At 39.1% G+C, this 20,034-nt stretch overlaps 1 protein-coding gene across 3 annotated transcripts in view; it reads left to right on the forward strand.

The window, feature by feature from the left end:
• CCDC93 (coiled-coil domain containing 93) overlaps positions 1-20,034 on the forward strand; it is a 96,880-nt gene that overhangs the window by 19,228 nt on the left and 57,618 nt on the right. For all 3 annotated transcript variants that reach the window (XM_036023637.1, XM_036023638.1, XM_028533487.2), the window contains exons 5-7: positions 2,218-2,316; positions 3,087-3,143; positions 13,474-13,574. In XM_036023637.1, coding sequence (XP_035879530.1) covers positions 2,218-2,316; positions 3,087-3,143; positions 13,474-13,574 — 257 coding nt within the window. The remainder of the gene's footprint in view (positions 1-2,217; positions 2,317-3,086; positions 3,144-13,473; positions 13,575-20,034) is intronic.

Consider the following 20,034-nt stretch of genomic DNA (forward strand, 5'->3'; position numbering starts at 1 on the left):
GCACTCTCCAGGATCCAGACAAATAATTATTCAGTGTAGATCTGATTAATGGAAGAAAATTGGAATAGGAAACAAGCCTGAAAGGCCAGAAACTGGATCTCCCCATCTGAAGGAAACCAGAGCAAAATTGAGTTGAGCAGGAGTCAGCCTCCTTTGTTGTCCTGGGCTATGCTGTTGCATGAGGGTGCAAGTAAGATGCTAGAGTAATTCTTCTTCTTTTTTTTTTTTTAATTTTAATTGTCATTCAAGTACAGTTTTCTGTCTTTTACTTCCATCCCAGCCCATCCCCCCTCCAAGCTTTCCCCACCTCCCTCCCCTTTCCACTCCCCCTTAGTTTTTGTCCAGTGCCTTTTATACTTGTTCCTGTAAACCCTTCCGCTTTTCCCCTGAAATTCCCTCCCCTCTCCCTGCTGGTCACTGTCAGCCTGTTCTCTATTTCAGTGTCTTTGGTTCTATTTTGCTTGTTTTTTTTGTTGTTTAGGTTCCTGTTAAAGGTGAGATCATATGGTATTTGTCTTTCACCACCTGGCTTATTTCACATAGCATAATGCCTTCCAGTTTCATCCATGCTGTTGCAAAGGGTAGGAGCTCCTTCTTTCTTTTGGCTGCATAGAATTCCATTGTGTAAATGTACCATAATTTTTTATCCATTCATTTACTGATGGGCACCTAGGTGGCTTCCAACACTTGGCTATTGTAAATTGTGCTGCTTTGAACATTGGGGTACATAGGTTCTTTTGGATTGGTGTTTCAGGGTTGTTAGGATATAAACCCAGCAGTGGAATTGCTGGGTCAAAAGGCAGATCCATTTTTAGTTTTCTTAGAAAATTCCATACTGTTTCCATGGTGCTAGAGTAATTCTGAATGTTTTCTGACCTGCCCTGCTTCTGAATTTTAGTGCCCGAGGTCATTGGAACTGGGGTAGAGTGAAGTGATAGAAATAAATGGAAGATATTAACAACAAAAGAATATTTCTCATATAGTTACTTGCAGCCACCCTTATCTTGGACAACTTCCTAAATGTGACCTTTACTTGGGCTGGCCCCCTCCACACACAAACATTCATTCCAACCCTGTGGGAACAGTATGTTGTATGCCATGTGTCTACTTTCCTAGGTGGTTATATTTTGCCAAGTGTGGCTATGCTGTCAGGGAAACACAACTACTGTCTAAAAACTGCTTTTGAGATGTAATAGCTCTCTTTGGAGAGAGAATGACAACCCTGACAGATGGGATCCCATTCGGTGGTGTTCTTTAGTAATAAGGGGAATGAATGAAGAGCCAGGGTAGAGAAGCGAAGGCTGTTTTTTGCTCTTTGCATCCTTCCACCCTTTATGGGATGTGGCTGTGTACATGTGTGTGTCTTAACTAACTGGGGTTTAAAATAGGGAAAAATCAATAGCAGTTACTCCTGCATATCAGCCCAATAGAAGTGGGAAACATTGGTACTAAAACCCACATGTCCAGTCTTCTGGTATGGAAGACCCACCCCTCCAGTTGTGACTTGCGGCTTTGTGAGTTGCTAGCTATGGATCAGTGCGCAAATTATGTAGCCTATCTGAGCATCAGGTTCTTTAAAACACAGCAAGCACCAACTACTTCATAACATGCGGATTAAGAAAGAAAATATGAGTACCAAACTAACCCAAAGCCAAGGGCTATGTATTTAGTATACCCTATTGTCAAATCTGACTATTTGGGGTTGTTTTTTTTTAAATCTGTCAAATGAGTGGTTATACTAGGTGTTCTCTGGTTCTTCTCTGTTCTCTGGTCCATGGTGCAAGCAGCACAGGAGAGAGATATATTAAGATCTGCCTAGAACCAGATAGTTGTGGGAAATAGCTCTGTTTCTGTTACGCTTCATGTATTTACAAAATATTCCAGTACTTGTGATTTCATTTGCTTCTCACAGCAGCTCTATGAGGTGAAAGGAACTGATATTCTCACCTCTGCATTACACAGAGAGGGAAACTGAGTCCTAAGGATCTAAGGTGAGGCTTTAAAGCTTTTGCACATCTACTCAGCTCTAGGTCTCACTGGATCATAGCATCTCAGATGTCCATTTGGTAGCTTTGCCTGTAGGACAATACTTGTTGACAGTTTATCACTCAGCCCATTCAAATATGGTGATTTGTTTTGCAAGTTGTGCCATTTCTAAGTTGGCCTTCACCATGGTGGTATTTCATCTGTACTCACAGTCCTAACTTTCCTCCCCAGTGGCTGGTGAAGCGAGCTATAGAAACAAAAGAAGAAATGGGTGACTACATCCGTTCCTACTCTATATCCCAGTTCCAAAAAACCTACAGTCTCCCTGAGGTGAGTTTTCTACCTTTCTCTTGTCCAGCTGAGACCATGATTGCACTCTTAGAGACTCCCTGGGAAGGAGCTCAGTAAGCTCAGGCTCCCCTATGTACCCACCCCCCTGCCATCTGTGATTCTACTGGGCCAGCATTGAAACAGGGCCTCTTGGGTTATTGGAAGTGCCTCTTTCTATGAGCACTGAGTATAAAGCCCTACAATTTTGTCCTTTTGTCTCAGTGTTGGTTCTTGGTCCAGAGCTTTTTTTAAATTAAGAGAACGTGAGTATATTTTTGTAGAGTTACATAAAGCTTTTCCAGAGACCATCTGCCGAGGACATTCCTGTATTAATAGTTTAGTAATAATCCCAACAACAATAGCTGACAGATACCAAATTCTTACTTGTTCCAGTCTCAGCTTATCACACGCCTTCTACTCCTTAGTCTTTTCAACTGCTTCCTGAGATAGGTGGTGTCCCATGTTATAGAGAAACTGAGGCTCAGAGATTAGGTAACTTGCCCAAGGTTTCAGAGCTCATAAGGATTTGAAATGAGAATATTTGTCTGTACCACTACGCTCTATGGTTCCCCTTTTTCTTACCCACTGTAGGGATTTGTTTAGGAGCCATCTGCAGAGGCCCTAGCTTTTCCCATACAAAATATATTTCAATTTGTTAGAAAATTGAGACTTTTTCTGGCAAAGTTATGATGTGAAGAGATTTCTGAGCAGTCTAATTGAGTTTCAGTCTTCACACAAGATGTGTTTAATCCCTGTGTTTTGTCTTACAGGATGATGACTTTATAAAGAGAAAAGAAAAGGCCATCAAGACAGTTGTTGACCTCTCAGTAAGTTTCCCTGCCCCTATTCTTCTGGAAAAAGAAGAACAAAGGCTTACAGTCTGCAAATAGCACTTTGATTTAAATCACAAAACCCTGGTGAAACCCTTCTCAGGTTTCTCTCTGCTGGGGTTGCCCAGGAGCTGACCTCTGGTGAGTGAGAGGGAAGCCCTGCCTGTCTTTTGTGCCCCAGATTTGAACACCACCATTCATGGGTAAAACTTGACACAACCACCACCCTATGTTTTCCTTAGTTCCAGCTTTAAGGGAGAAATTTTCCAAACCTGAAGCCCTTCCTCTTTTGTGCCAGCCAGTGACAGGTGTAACTTTGAATAGCTCCAAAGAAAGCAGATAAGCAGATGAGAAGTGGAGGTGGTAAATTTGGGTCATCACCTCCATGGTGGCTTTGGAGAGGCAGAGCAGAATCTGAGCTTTGCATAAGAAACTCTGGAATGGCCTTTGTCATCATATACAGTCTATCTTAATGATGGGGGACTGCATGCATGTGCCCATTTCCCCAGTGCAAGGGGCAGAGGAAAGCTTTGGGCTTTTCCAAAATACTGTGGGCTAGATCCCAGCAGAAGCATTGTCAGCCCACCCCCACCTCACTTTCCAACCTTCTTGCCTGAGCTGAAGGGAAGGAAGCTTCAATGCCTGGGTAGAAATTCTCTTCCAAAAATAATATATAGTGCTATTTTGCATGATTTTTACTTTAAGTATGTGGTCTCCCAGGATGATTACTCTGAAATGAGTAACAGTCACTTGATGGTGAAAGACATGAAGTACTTGTTTAAAACAATAACAAAAAAGTCTTTCTCACTTTATAATTGTAATTTGTATCTTTTCCTCAGTTCCATTTTGGAAGTGGGAGGAGTGGAAAATTTTTAATATAGTTTCACTCTGAAGTCAGACTCTGTTTTCAGATTTGGTGGCCGTATTAGAAATAAGGAGAAAAAGAGTGCCCTGAGTGGTGTGGCTTGGATGGGCATCATCCCGCAAAGCGAAAGGTCGCTGGTTGATTCCTGGTCAGGGCACATGCCTGGGTTCCAGGCCCAGTCTCCAGTTGGGGCATGTGCAAGAGGCAACTGATGGATGTTTCTCTCACACATTGATGTTTCTCTTCCTCTCCTGCCCCCGCACTGTCCCCTCTCTCTAAAAATACAGTCATACCTCAGTACTTGTTGGCTTCAGAACTCATCAAGCCCTGTACTTGTGGCATTTTGATGAAAAAAAAAAATGTTTCAGCACTTGGCACTTGCTCCGGACTCCGTGCACTTGCTAGAACTTGTATGACTCACGATGCTGCTCTGCAAGAGAAAGTGTTTCATTATTGGGTACTTGTTGGTTTTGGCACTCATTATGAATTCTGAAACAAATTAACAACAAGTACCGAGGTTCCACTGTAAATAAAATCTTTTAAAAAGAGAGCACATGATATAACAGCAGAGTAATTTTTTTCTGGTGTTGATATAGATGTTCAGTTTAGAACTTCTTTAAAGTTATTGTTTTGAAGTTGGTAGATACAGAGGAAGAAAATCAACCTTAATCTCAGAATATAGAAGCATCCACTTTTGATGTTTGTACATACGTCTTTTATGTTTTTATTGTGCATTTTTATGCTGAATTGGAATTATACTTTTAATATAATTTTGTAGGTTTTTTTCACTTACCAGTACAGTCTTTAAGCTATTAAAGATTCTTCCTAACAGCATTTGTCATGACAAATAATAACCAGTTGGTTGGATGTGCTGTTGCTTTCCCTTATTTTAAATGATGCTTCATCTTTGGAAAGACAGGAGAACTAAGCATTACCTCTGATACAAGAAGCTAAGGAGCCGGTGGCAGTAGAAAGAGGGAAATTCTCTTTGAATTTTGTACTAAGTTTGTGTATTACTTATTCAAACACAATAAATAAAAGTAAAGTTTTTGTAATGCTTTATTGAATATCTTCACATGTAAATCTCACTATGATCCCTGGGTAGAAAGTGAGAAAACATTATGGTTTTTAGCCATGTTTCCCAGAATAAAAAGCCATTGTAGCTGTCGATAATCCTATCTGTGAAAGAGGGCCTGACATCTCTATACCTATTAAATATCTCAGGCCTCCAGAGAAATTATTTCTTCTTTTCATTTATAATAGAGTTTTTTAACCTCCTCTTCTTGATAATGTGACTGTATAGAATTTAAGGAGATGATAATAACAAATACATAGTACCCAGATATTATTCTGAACATTAATGTGTAACAGCAGTTACACATTACCTATGTTACCTATGAAGTAGTAGTATTTTTTTTAACAGGTGAGGAAAGTGAGGCACAGATAGGTTATATAAGTTGCCTAAGGTCACATTGGTGGTGATGGCACTAGGATGCAAACCAACATGCTGAGTCTCTAGATAAAAAGATGTGTGTGACTGATCAGAAGATAATACCAAGATAAAGGAAAATGAAAAAAAAATTATATAATAGTTTGTATTGCTTAGTTTATTTCCTTTTTTATGTGTAAACCTACTTGTCAGTTGACTGTCAATACATTTTTGGCAGGAGTGGTTAAGAACTTCTGCAGATGGCAAGAGCCAGGCTGTGGGATTTATTTTCTTTTCTCCCTGTCTGCTGGAAATAGCTCCCACTTCGAAACTCTCAGGTTTCTTAGCTGCATTCCACTGCCATTTACTTCCATCTTTCCCACCTACCACTTCTGTGATGGCTTCCTTGCAGCCTTGAAATGAGTCCCAGGAACTCACAAGAGACTCCAGGGCTGCAGTGCATGTCCCTGGCTTATTGTGAGTCTGTGTAAGATATGGAATAGGTTGCTGTTTTGTTGTTGTTGTTGTTGTCGTCACTATTCCCAAGGAGAATCCTTCCTTCAGTAAAGGGAATGAATCTTTCTTAGATGACCAGGGGTTGTGGCTCTTTGGAAGTCTCAGGTTCTAAAGAGGGATTTTTTTCTTCTTCAGTCTTTCTTTAGTTCTCCTTTCAGGTACTTCATCAGTATTTTTTACCTGCTCCTTATTGACAAGCCTAAAGTTCAAAATTTAAACTGTGAATGGTAAATTAAGGATTAAAATCAAGTCTAATATATAGGTCCCTACTTTCAGACCCAACCTTTTATATAAATTGTGTGCAGCAGCCATGTATTGATTGAGTGTCTTCTCTGTGGTCGGCACCTAACTGGGTATTTTATAGGCATTATCTTATTAACTCCTCAGCAACACTCAGGGAGTGATGCGTTATTATTTGTATTTCATAAATTAGGAAGTTGAAGCTCAGAAAGGCTAATAATTCCCTATATAGTTGCAGAGCTAGGAAAAAGCAGCCAGTTTTGATTTTATATCTGACTCCTCCAGTGGGACAAGTGTTGGTACTTTTCTACTTTTCTCTGTCTATCTGCTCTCTAATTTCCCATTTATCCTGGTGCCGATTTTGCAATACTGTTCTTGACTCTAGGATTCTGAGCTGTTATTCATCTGGGTCCCAGAGACTCAGAAACATCAAATTGGTGCTCCCCTATGACCTCAGCAGTCATTTACGGGAGCATTTACTGTGACTTTTCCCATTTGAAGACCCTCTGTTTGTCCAGCTGGAGAATGTTTGCCAAAATGGTGATTGTCCTATTATTTTTTCTAATGAATTAATATGTACCAGTGTGCTTCAACAGAATGATTTTACTTATTTTTGCTTACAAATAATTAAAAAAAAATAAATTATAAACATTTTAATATTTTTCAAAACATATAACTTATTCTTGATTTTAGCCAACCTTATAGGATTGTTTCAGTCTTTTACATTTGTCCTTGGTTATAGCCCATCCATCTTTTTTTTTTGGTGCATGATTTTTTTGTTCTTAAAAAGGTTGTTTTTCTTTTATGCTAATACTAATAATAATAATGAAAAATTGGGAAATGAAGAAATGATGCGGACCCTGGCTCGTGGGGTCTGCCACATTGTGGATGAGATACAAGACAAATTCACATGGACTATTGAGTCCTGTGGAAGAAAAGGGATGGCATGGCCACTCTCTCAAGAGGAGAGGGCCCCCGACCCTTGCCTTGACTGACTTTTATTGCTTTTCTGGGCACCTTACATGATGGTCCTCATTTACTATGCACAGGTTTGCTTTAGATGGTTACCTTTTACAGAAAACAAAGGAGAGAATGCCACTAATTACTTCAAAGAGAAGGATGTTTGCAAATGCAAAGGGAAAAGTGGTTGAACTGGTTACACTCCATACTGGGGAGGTTTACCACAGACTTTAGGAAGTCACAGTAAGCACTTGCTGCCTCAATTTGGGGTGAGGGAGTTTTAGCAAAAAGCAAGTCTCAGAGCAGCCTAGGTATAATGCAGGCCTGATTTCCCACGGGAGAACCTATCCGTGGGCATGGGTCCTGTCTGGGCCCACACCATGCCGAACAGTTCCTATAGAGAAAAATTACAAAGACAAATCAGCCATGATACTACCAGCCGGGGATAATCACTGATATTCCAATTAGGAAATACAGAGTTATGGATATCCATATAGAATTAGGAAATGTAAAAACAGACGGCACTATGCTATATATTCTGTTTTGATGCAGGCTTGTTTTGCTCAAAAAAGCTAATATAAGCTAGGCTATCTTTCCATGCCAATAAATCTCTCTTTAACATTTTTAATGTCTGTAGATTATTCATTGTGTCGTAGTAATGTAACTAGCTTAATTTTGAGGCAGGGCGTTATGTAGTACATCCTCATAGCTAAATTTTTTCTTTTATCTTTAGTTATTTTCTTAGGATATATTCCATGAAGTAGAATTGGGTCAAAGGTTATGCCTAAGGCTAATAGTACCTTTTGCCAGATTGCCAGCAGAAAGACTGTTGTGAACTGTAACTTGAGCTCCTCACCTTAAGGTGCTGTCACTCTTTTTTTTTTTCCATTATTATTTTTTTATTTTAATTGTTGTTCAAGTACAGTTTTCTATCTTTTACCCCCATCCCAGCCCACCCCCGCAGCCTTCCCCACCTCCCTCCCATTTCTACCCCTCCTTGTTATTGTCCAGATATCCTTTATACTTGTTCCTGTAAACCCTTCTCCTTTTCCCTTGAAATTCCCTCCCCTTTCCCCTCTGGTTACTATCAGTCTGTTCTCAATTTCAGTGTCTTTGGTTATATTCTGCTTGTTTGTTTGTTTTGTTGATTAGGTTCCTATTAAAGGTGAGATCATATGGTATTTGTCTTTCACTGCCTGGCTTATTTCTTTTAGCCTAATTTTTGTTCCTTTTGGGATTAGTCCCATTACTTCTGCTTTCTTTTTTGAAATGTATTACCTTCTTGACTTTGCCATATCATCTTATCATACGGTATCTAGCTGTTTAATGTTATAGAAAGCCTGCTTAGTGGTAGGTGGTATTTTTAGAGGACATAAGAAAATGAAATTATTGCCACCCTGGGCAGACCTCTCCTCACCACCTTCCCCTTCCATGTTTTTTAAAAATATATATTTTATTGATTATGCTATTACAGTTGTCCCATTTTTCCTCCTTATCCCCCTCTGCCCTGTACCCTGTACTCATTCATCTCATTTAGTACAGTACACTATTGCACAGCTTACCTCCTCTTTTTCTGAGCTGGCAGCCGTTCATGTGCCTGAAGAAACTGTCCTGTGCAGTGAGGTCTGTTGTTCTTAACCTTGAATGAAGAGTACCTGTGAATTTTTACCAAAAGTCCCAAAAGATATTCATTTACTATTTATTGAGAATTTTTGGTAATGCTCAGAATTTTATATGATAATAGAAGGAACAGGAAAAAAAAAAGACTTCTTAGAACTTCCAAGCTAGTTGAAAGGAAACACTTTGCTGAACTTATTAGATCACCTAAGAGACCATGATGTTTAAAATTACTTCTCCAGCGTGTTCTTCCAAAGAGAGGGCCTTTCATACAGCACATAAAATGTAAATGTGGCAACATAAATAAAACCATATCAGTATATTTTATTAATACACATTTGTATATAAAGATATGTATCTAAGCTCTTACTATGTGTTAGATTCTGTTAAATAATTAATCTTCACAGCAGCTCTGCTTATACCTATTTTATAGATGGAAAACCACAGAGGTTAAATAACTTCGCCCGAATCAGACAGGTAGTGATGAGGTAAGGACTAAAACCCTGTCTGACTCCATGTCTTCACTTAGTCAGACTGATGAAGACTCACTGTGAGCTAGACCACATTCTACGAGCTGAGGTGACTCTAGCTGTCAGGAATTCGACAAATTAGGGGCTCATCAAGGAAAAAAATATGGCCATGAGGTGGCAACAGCTATTGAATGCCTGGCACGTACCTAGCATTCAATAAATGATAGCCATTACTAGTGCTGCTCTTAGTAATGGCAAAGATAAGTTGATGTTGCATATCTTTTTAAGAGTACAATCATGTCAAGGATGGAGTGTGTTCCTTTTTAATTAATCTCAAAATTTGAATTAATGATGGAATTATGTTACGAAGTCAGTATCTTTATAGGATTTAAAAACAAACATGAAGAATGAGAGACTGGGAGTCTCCTTCAAGACCTATTAATCCAGCTTTCATTTCACAAATAAGGAAACAAGCCTGCTGATGGAGCTGCCTTTCCCAAGGTCATCCAGCTAGTTAGTGGCAGAAATAGTACTAGACATCAGTGTTCCTGACTCCTATTACTTTAAAGGGTGACTCGGTAATAGTTCTTTTTAGTGAACCTAGAAACCTCTGACTTTTAGGTCTAAATTACTATTACTATTAGGTCCTCATTAGGTCCACATCATTGTAATAATTCATGTTGCAGCCTCTGATTCTATAGTGACTCTCATGAGAGGGTCAACTGAAATGGCTGGTGAGTAACTAGAATGCCCATCAGAACCGAGTTAGTGTAGTGGTAAAAACCTTGGGGCCAGTAGCCAGAGTACGTAGGGCGAGGCATAAATCCTAGCAATCCTGAACAAATTATTTAATTTCTGCTTCTTCAGATACTAGGAGGTACTAGTATCTGCCTTACCTCTATCTCAGGGTAATTATAAATTGCAAAATGTGAGATGTTATTGAGGCGCTTTAAAATATAAGGAACAATTACACAAAGGCCAACATTGTCATTGTTTAGCAGAATAAAAGTTCGTTTTAACTGTTGATTTCAGTATGCTATTGTTTTGGAGTCATTCCTTTTTTTAGAAGAATCCAATTTCCTGTTTTGGGTCATTGACTTTGTCAACGGTAACTACTATGAAAGATAGCAATTAAGCTCAATTATATAGTGCTGCTATAACTGTGGAGCTATAATAGCAGAGTTCAGTGGAAATTAAAGCATACACAGTAACTGACATCATATGAGTTCATTATATTTTTTTCATTACCCCATAAATCTCTTTTATGTTATTTATAGCTTTCTACTCATGTAGACACCAGCAGCAAACTAGGGAATATTTGTGGTAGCAAGCTATAAGAACAACCCTCCAGCATCATCTCAGACCCTGTTTCACTTCTTTTGCACAAAACTTGAAATTATATAGTATATGTTACAGAAAGAATTTTTTCTTTCTGTTCAAAATATTTCATGATAGAAAGTAAAATAGGTTCAGGCCAAGATGGAGGTAGAGGTAGACACCTCTACTTCCTTGCATGACCAAAAGAAGGAAAACTACCAATTTAAAAACAATAAACAGCCCTGGCTGGTGTGGCTCAGTGGATTGAGCACCAGCCTATGAACCAAAGGGTTGCTGGTTCAATTCCCCGTCAGGGCACATGCCTGGGTTGCAGGCCAAGTCCCCAGTAGGGGGCGCACGAGGGCAACCATACATTGATGTTTCTTTCCTTCTTTCCCCTCCCCTTCCCCTCTCTCTGAAAATAAATAAATAAAGTATTAAAAAAAAAAACAATAACCAGAAGGGCCAGACAGTCAGACTGCATGGACCTCTGACAACCAAGGAGTTAAAGAAACATTCACCCAGACCTGTAGGAGGGGCAGAGACTGACAGCTGATCAGAGAGGATGCACAGCAAGGTGGTGGACTGTGCGAGCAAGGTGGGGCTGGTTGAACAGGAAACTAAAGACTCAAAACTTCCATCTGTAAAATACTGAGGGGGATGCAACAGTGGGAGAAACTCCCAGTCCACAGGAGAGTTCATTGGAAAGTGGGGCTATAGCAAAGCGAGGCAGTGGCATTGTTCCCTTTCTGATCCCTCCCCCACAGTGGCACAACACAGCAAAGAGGGTTGCTGGCCCTGGTGAATACCTAAGGCTCCACCCCCTTACAGCATAGCAGGTATGCAAAGACAAAGGAATATGGCCCAAATGAAAGAACAGATCAAAACTCCAGAAAAAGAGCTAAATGAGGAGATAGACAATCTATCTGATGCAGAGTTCAAACACTGTTAATCAGGATGCTCACAGAACTGATTGAGCTCAGTTGCAAACTGAAGGAGGAAATGAAGACTACCCAAAGTGAAATAAAGCAAAATATACAGAGAACCAACAGTGAAGGGAAGGAAACTGGGACTTAAAACAATGATTTGGAAAAAAAGGAAGAAATAATCATCCAGTGGAACAGAATGAAGAAACAAGAGTTCAGAAAAATCAGGAGAGGCTTAGGAACCTATGGGACAACTTTAAGTGCTCTAACATCCAAATTCTAGGGGTGTCAGAAGGAGAACAAGGAGACCAAGAAATAGAAAACTTACTTGAACAAATAATGAGGGAAAACTTCCCCAATCTGGTGAAGGAAATAGATGTCTGGAAAGTCCAGAAAGCTCAGAGAGTCCCAAAGCAATTGGACCCAGGGAGGAACACACTGAGGCACATCATCATTAAGTTACCGAAGATTAAAAATGAAGAGAGAATCTTAAAAGCAGCAAGAGGAAACGAGAGAGTTACCTACAAAGAAGTTCCCTTAAGACTATCACCTGATTTCTCGAAAGAAACCTTGCAAGCGAGAAGGGGCTGGAAAGCAGTATTCGAAATCATGAAAGGCAAGTACTTACATCCAAGATGACTCTATCCAGCAAAGCTTTCATTTAGAATGGAAGGGCAGATGAAGAGCTTCCCAGATAAGGTCAAGTTAAAGGAGTTCATCATCACTAAACCCTTATATGAAATGTTAAAGGAACTTATCTAAGAAATAGAAGAAGATAAAAAACTATGAGTGGTATAATGACAAACTCATAACTATCAACAACTGAAGCTATAAAACAAAAACTAAGCAAACAACTAGAACAGGAACAGAACTAGAGAAATGGAGATCACATGGAGTGCTATCAGTGGGGGGGTGGGAAGCACAGGGAAAAGAAGCATAACTGGTAGGCATAAAATAGATAGAGGCAGTTTAAGAACAGTACAGGAAACAGAAGCCGAAGAACTTACACGTACAACCCATGGATGTGAACTAAGGTCAGGGTGTGGGGGATGGTGGAGGGTAGAGGCATTCAGGGCAGAGGGGGGATAAAGGGAAGAAAAAAATTGGAATAACTGTAATAGAGTAATAAAGTATACTTAAAAAATAAAATAATAATAAAGTTAACCAGAATTATCAGAGTGGGGGGGACAATTCTAATTAGAATAAAAATGCTACTATCTGGAGAAACCTGATAGTAATGCCTGTCCTGGTGATGTCCAGGTAGAGATAAGATGCACTGAACTCTGGTATTGGAGAAGAAAAGTTCCTAGGACACAGAAGTAGAATGCCTTGCTTGTACAAGACAATTGCCCCTTGGACCCAGAGCCCTCAGCAAATATTACTAAGGGATTATTTGACTGCCAGCTTGATAGTCAAGGACATTCATTTGGGATAGAATGGCTAATGCAGATCACCTGGGGGTGAAAACCTAAATACAGTAATTGAGCACCTTTATGTGTCATATACTTGTTTAGGAGGGGGTGTGTGTATGTGTATTCCAAATCAGGGGAAGAACAGACTTCTGTTGGGATTTTTGATTTTCCGTTCAGAAAAACCATAGCTAGATCCCTACCTTTCATTATACCAAAAAAAAAAAATATCTGAAGAATGAAAGGGCTAATATAAAATATAAAATTAACAAACAAGAACTTTTTTCAAAATTTCTGGAATTGGAAATAAGTTATAAAGTGATAAGTTTGACTACATAAAATATTGAAATGTCATAGGACAAAAAAACACCAAGTTACAACAAAGTTGATAAGCACTTGATTGGATGGAAATATTTGCTACCTAAATGTCAAAGGAGCAGAGACCTCAAAGGCAGACACCCTTAATGCCCACTGTTGTGATGGGGAAATACACATGCCCCTGACTCTGCATTTGGCAACTAGTTCAGGAGGATAGCTATCTCACGCTCCATAACTCCTTTGTCTCATTCACTTTTCAGGATGTTTACAAGCCCCGTCGAAAATACAAACGCCAACAGGGAGCAGAGGAGCTGCTAGATGAAGAATCTCGAGTCCATGCTACACTTTTGGAATATGGCAGGTATGAATGGGGTCCAGTCTACAGTGTCTCCAATCTTATAAAGCAATTGGAAAGAAAAACTATTCTGAATTTCTTCATTGGGATTAACTTGGTTGGCTTTTTACCTGATTGAGTTTACTATTTTGGACCTAAGATTTCCAGCATCTGGAACTTTTCTCTCTGGTATTGAATTACCCAAGTTTCTGAGGTTAGCGTCCTGATGGCAGTAGAGTCCTGATCTTCGGAACTTCTCTCTAAAAATCTGTGTAACTGTGCCTTGGCTTTGTTCTCCTTGGGGGTTGGGAGTTGGGGGCATTTGTGGAGGCTGGGGGTGGTCTGTCCTTCATGTCTCTGCCTTTGATAAAATCTCCAAGTAAACTAAAGAGTTTTCAACAGTTTAAGTATTAGAATAATAGTTTTGGTTTCCTTTGAACAATTGCACTAACTAGGAAAATGAAAAATTTAGAAGTAATTTTGTCACTTCTTATAAAAATCTCTAAATTAAAAAAAATTCTTACTTTATAACCTCAGTTTTTACTTAAAACACAGCACATAAGGAAGTACTTCCTCTCACTGAAGTTTTTGGTTGACAGTGGATATTAACCTTCATTTATGTCCTGTGTTTTCTACTTAGGGTAACTGATTCCTTGATGTGAGTATGTCTCCTTGGTCTTCTTTCCTTTATATTGGGAGTGGTTGCTGTGTGCTGTTCTGCCTCATAACCCAGCCCTCATTGGGTGGCTGGAACTAACAGCACTGCCACTAACATCTCCCTGAGTGAGCATCTGATGGTTTCCACCTCTGTGAATAGGAAGTAAGAGAGAATCAGGATAGTAGCCTTAATTGGCTGAAGTACTCCATTTTTCAAATGGAATTATTACTATTTTTTGTGTGTGTTTTTGAGGGGCCTGTGTGGGGTCAGGTCCTTCCTCCCTAAGAATGGAAACTAGTCTGTTTCAAAGGAAGTTGTTAGTCCTGACCCTGAGCCATATTTGATGGCTACCCTCACAGCTCACCAGTTGTTGCTGTGAACTGAACTCATCTGAGTAAGGCATCGTCAGACCAACTACATAATTTGTATGACCTAGTATAAAATGAAAATGCAGGGTCCTTTGTTAAGAATTATTAAAATGATTAATTATTAAGAATTTCAAGACAGCAAAACAGCCAAATGTGGGGCACTTCTGAGTGTGGAGCCTTTTGCACCTGGATAGGTCACATGCCCTGGGCACTGTGATGGGGTCTTTCCAGCTAAACCCCATCTGCAGCTGGGCAGGTGAAACTGCACTCCTCTGGGAGAGCCAGTGCTGGGGAGAAAGCTTATTTGTGTTGGCATGTTCCAGGCCAAAGTGTACTTAAGGGACATTGTGGCTTTTGTTAGTTTGTATTGTTCATACTTCCAGTTTTGCCATTATCATGCAAACTCCCAATGTTCCTGGTGCTGAAAAGGAATCAGAGATTCAGTAAATTGTCCACCTCATGAATACCATGCTACAAATTTCAATATTTTGTTTTGTTTTGAAATAATCAGTTTCACATTGGATCTTTTGCATGTGTCATGGATGATAGTTGTCACCATGTGAAGTCTGGGTAAATTCAGGACATTCCTGCCCATCTTCAGGAGTGATTGGAGCACTCTGAGGTCAGAGTCTGGCTTGAGTTTCTTTAGGGAAAGGAGCAAGACACTGATTTTGTTTTTGACTCCTCTTAAATTTGGAGGGTAAGAAAGAGCAACATGTCTCGATTCCAGTCTTAGTTCCTGTTGGTGGAGTCATGCTGACTTCTAAGCCTAGGTAGCTAGGATGAAGGATTTGCTTTCTTTTTTAGGAGAGAGATTATTTTGCTTTCTTTTCAGCTTTGCTGTTAAGGAATGGTGAGGTTTTGAGAAGTGGAGAGATAAATACATATTAATTCTTATATTTTATTTAGTTCATTTCCCTTTTTGAGAATACTAAATACTGCATTCAAAAAAGGGTAAGAATTAACCTTTTTTTGGTACCTGAGGTCAACTATTAACTATTAAGAACTATTAAGAGCCTCAGACTAGGACTTGAAGTCAGGTTTCTTAGACTCCAAAAGTATGGCATGATCATTATCTATAAACATTGTTTGAGCATCCAGGGAGAGTTTGGTTCTTGGTTTTAGAAAGACAGGCCCAGTCTTTGTTTGGTCTGAGACTGAATAAGAAGAGAGTTGTTATTAAACTTATAGAACAAACTGGATAAAACATAAAGCCCCAAGAAGTGTTCATTTTATTCCCTGTTCTGGGGAAGGCCCCTTGCCTCCTTTCTATTAGACTCTTTCCTCACAGTTTATTCAGTACTCTCCACCTCATGGAGATCCTTACCATTAATTAAATGAAGATCACATAACCATGTGAAGGATTTTCAACAGTTTGTCCTCTTGTAGAAAACATTAAATGTTAACTATTAGGTCCTAAGGTCACAGCAGCAACAACAGCAGTTTTCAGTTCTAAAATACCTTAAATATGACCTTTACTTTCAAATAAGGATCCTTTCCTAAACCTCCCTTTCAGTCATGTTTGTCCCTATATACTCATTACTTCTAGGACTCGCCCTCTCTCTAGCCCTGTTATGTGAAGTTTTACCCACTCTTCCTTCCCTGTCAAGCAGGCTGGCCCTTTGCTGGTTCTGGGACTCACTGCTCCATCCTGCAATTTCCCCTTATTGTTGTGCACACCTTAGTTGCTCATCCCCACCTAGAAATACAAATCCCCATCATTCATCAGTGTTCCTTTTGTCAGCCTAGGCCCACAATGTACCTGGCTTTGAGGTCAGCATTATAGCTTCTTCCTCCTGTTCTGACTTTTCCTTGCTCAAATGAGGCTAGACTGTGAGCCTGGTCAACCATGCTGAAGGCTTTAAGGATTATGTGTCTATTAAAAACATGTTTGACTATATTTGTTTAAATGTTATGGTGTCAGAAAAACAAGACTAATAGTTTTTATTTTAGACTTAAACAAAATTGCAGCTGTATAATACTTTAATTTTATTATGGCCCCAATCAACTTTTAGTAGCTAAACACCTAACTACAAAATAAAATGGCCAGTATGGGGGAATGCATTTTATGATGTGGATCCCAGCTCCTGGGGTCTGTGACATTATGGATGAGACAAAACAAATTCACACGGACTACCGAGTCCTGTGGAGGAAGAGGGATGGCGAGGCTTCTCTCTCAAGAGGAGAAAAAGCCTCGCAGCACCTTGGCCACCCTCTCAAGAGGAGAACACCTCAACCCTTGCCTTTACAAGCTTTTATTGGGTTCTGAATATTGACTTTGTGTCCTGCTACTTTGCCAAATTTACTTATTAGGTCAAGTAGGTTTTTCGTGGAGACTACAGAGTTTTCTGTGTACACTATCATGTTATCTGCAAATAATGACAGTTTTACTTCCTCCTTCCCAATTTGGATGCCTTTTGTTTCCTTTTCTTGTCTGATTGCTGTGGCTAGAACTACTAGTACTATGTTGAATAAGAGTAGTGAAAGCTGATACCCTTGTCTTGTTCCTGATCATATGGGAAAAGTTATTAATTTTTGTCCATTGGCAGTAGATTTCTCATATGTGGTCTTTATTATGTTGAGGTGTGCTCCTGCTAGTCCCACTTTGCTGAGTGTTTTTATCTAAATGGGTGCTGGGTTTTATCAAATGTTTTTTCAGCATCTGTTGATATGGTCATTTGTTTTTTGTCCTTCATTTTATGTGGTGCATCACATTTATTAATTTGTGAATATTGTACCATCCTTACATCCCTCAGATAAATCCCACTTGATCATGGTATATGATCTTTTTAATGTATTGCTGGATCAGATTACCAGTATTTTGTTGAGGATTTTAGCATCTAAGTTCATCAGAGATATTGGACTATAATTTTCTTTCTTTGTTGTGTCTTTACCTGGTTTTAGAATTGGGATAATACTGGCCTCATAAAAAGAGTTTGGGAGTTTTCTCTCTTTTTGAATTTTTTTTTGTAGTTTAAGAATAGGAATTAGTTTTTCTTTGAATGTTTGGTAAAATTTGCCCATGAAGCCATATGGTCCAAGCTTGTGTGTGCTGGGAGTTTTTTGATTACTACTTCAATTTCAGTAGTTACTTATATTCAGGATTTCTGCTTCTTCTTGATTCAGTTTTGGAGGATTGTGTTTCCAGAAATTTATCCATTTTTCCTGGGTTGTCCAATTTCTTGGCATATAATTGTTCATAGTCATTTCTTACAAGCCTTTGTATTTCTGTGGTATTGGTTGTTACTTCTTTTTTGTTTCTGATTTCATTTGAGTCCTCTATCTTTCTTTCTTGATGAGCCTGGTTAAAGGTTCATCACTTTTCTTTATCTTTTCAAAGAACCAGCTTCTGGATTTATTGATCCTTTGAATTGTTCTTTTAGTCTCTATGTCATTTAATTCTGCTCTGACCTTGATTATTTCTTTCCTTTTCCTCTCTCTGGGATTTGTTTGTTGTTCCTCTAGTTCTTTTAGAGGTAGGGGTGGGTTGTTTCAGATTTTTCTGTCTTCTGTAGGTAGGCCTATATTGCTATGCATTTCTCTCTCAGGACTACCTTCACTGTATCATGTAAGTTTTGGGTTGTTTGTTCATTTTCATTTGTTTCCAGTACTTTCTGATCTTTTCCTTGATCTTATTGTTACCCATTCATTATTTAATAACATGTTATTCAGTCTCCATGTATTTGAATGTTTTTGAGTTTTTTCCGTAAGGTTGGTTTTTAGCTTTAAGCCATTGTGATCTAAGAAAGTGCTTGATGTGATTTCAATTTTTTTGACTTTGTTGAGGCTTGTTTTATGCCCTACCATGTGGTCTATGAAAATATCCCTTGTGCATTTGAAAAGAATGTATATTTTGCTGCTTTGGGGAGAAATGCTCTTTAAATATCTATTAAGTGCATTTGTTCTAGAGTGTTGTTCAATGCCACACTATTCTTGTTGATTTTTGTTTGGGTGGTCTATCCATTGTTGACAGTGAAATGTTAAAATCCCCAATGATGACTGTATTGCTGTCGATCTCCTTTTTAAAGTCCTCGAGGATTTTCCTTATGTATTTATGTGCTTCTATGGAGGGTGCATATAAGTTTACAAGGATTATGTCCTCTTGTTGGACAACTCTCTTACGTATTATGTAGTGACCTTCTTTGTCTCTTGTTATGGCCTTTGTTTTGAAGTCTATTTTGTCTAAGTATTGCTACCCCATCTTTTTTTTTTCATGTCCATTTGCTTGAAAAATTTTTTTCCATCCCTTACCTTTCAACCTGTGTAGATCTTTTGTTCTGAAGTGGGTCTTTTGTAGGCAGCATATATGCAGATTGTGTTTTCTTATCCACTCAGCTATCCTGTGTCTTTTGATTGGTGCATTTTATCCATTCACACTTAAGGTGGTTATTGATGGTTATTTATTTATTGCCTTTTTAAAAAGATTTTGTTTATTTGTTTTTAGACAGAGGAAGAGAGAGAGAGAAACATCAGTGTGTGGTTGCCTCTCACGCACCCCTCACTGGGGACCTGGTCTGAAACCCAGGCATGTGCCCTGACTGGGAATCGAACCAGCGACTCTTTCATTTGCAGGCCAGTGCTCAATCCACTAAGCCACGTCAGCCAGAGCTATTTATTAGCATTTTTTTCCCTTTGTACCTGTGTTCCTTGTACCTCCCTCTCTTTTTCTTCATCTTCTTAAAGCAGTCCCTTTAGCATCTCTTGCAATGCTGGTTTGATGGGGGTGTACTCTTTTAACCTTTTTATTTTTTTTGTCTGAGAAACTCTTTATTTCACCTTCCATGTTAAATGAGAACCTTGCTGGGTAGAGTAGTCTTGGTTGCAGATCTTTGCTTTTCATTACATGGAATATTTTGTGCCAGTCCCTTCTGGCTTGTAGTGTTTCTATTCGGAAATCAGCTGATAGCCTTAGCAGAGCTCCCTTGTATGGCACTACCTGTTTCTCCTTTGTTGCCTTTAAAACTTTCTTTAAATTTTGTCAAATTAATTATGGTGTTTTTTGCAGTAGGCCTCTTTGGGTTCTTCTCAATTGGCATCCTCTGTGCTTCCTGAACTTGCATGACTTTTCCCCTTTATCAAGTTAGGGAAGTATTGTCTCATCATTTTTTCAAACAGGATTTCTATCCCTTGCTCCTTTTCTTCTCCTTCTAGAATCCCTATATGCAAATATTGTTATGTTTCGTATTGTCCTATAGCCCCTTTAAAGTATCTGTATTCCTTTTTAGTCCTTTTACATTTTGTTGCTCCGACTGGGTGTTTTTTCGTGTACCTTCAATTTGCTGACTTGATCCTCTGCTTCATCTAGCCTGCGTTTATTTCCTTCTAGTGTATACTTCACTTAAGATATTGTATTCTTCATTTCCTCCTGGTTATTTTTCATAGTTTCTATGTCCTTTTTCATGCTGATGTAGTTTCTTGTCATTCTCATTGAGTTCCTTTAGCATCCTTATAACCATTACTT

Source organism: Phyllostomus discolor, chromosome 4 (genome assembly GCF_004126475.2).
Source record: "Phyllostomus discolor isolate MPI-MPIP mPhyDis1 chromosome 4, mPhyDis1.pri.v3, whole genome shotgun sequence".
In the NCBI taxonomy this organism is placed as follows: Eukaryota; Metazoa; Chordata; class Mammalia; order Chiroptera; family Phyllostomidae; genus Phyllostomus; species Phyllostomus discolor.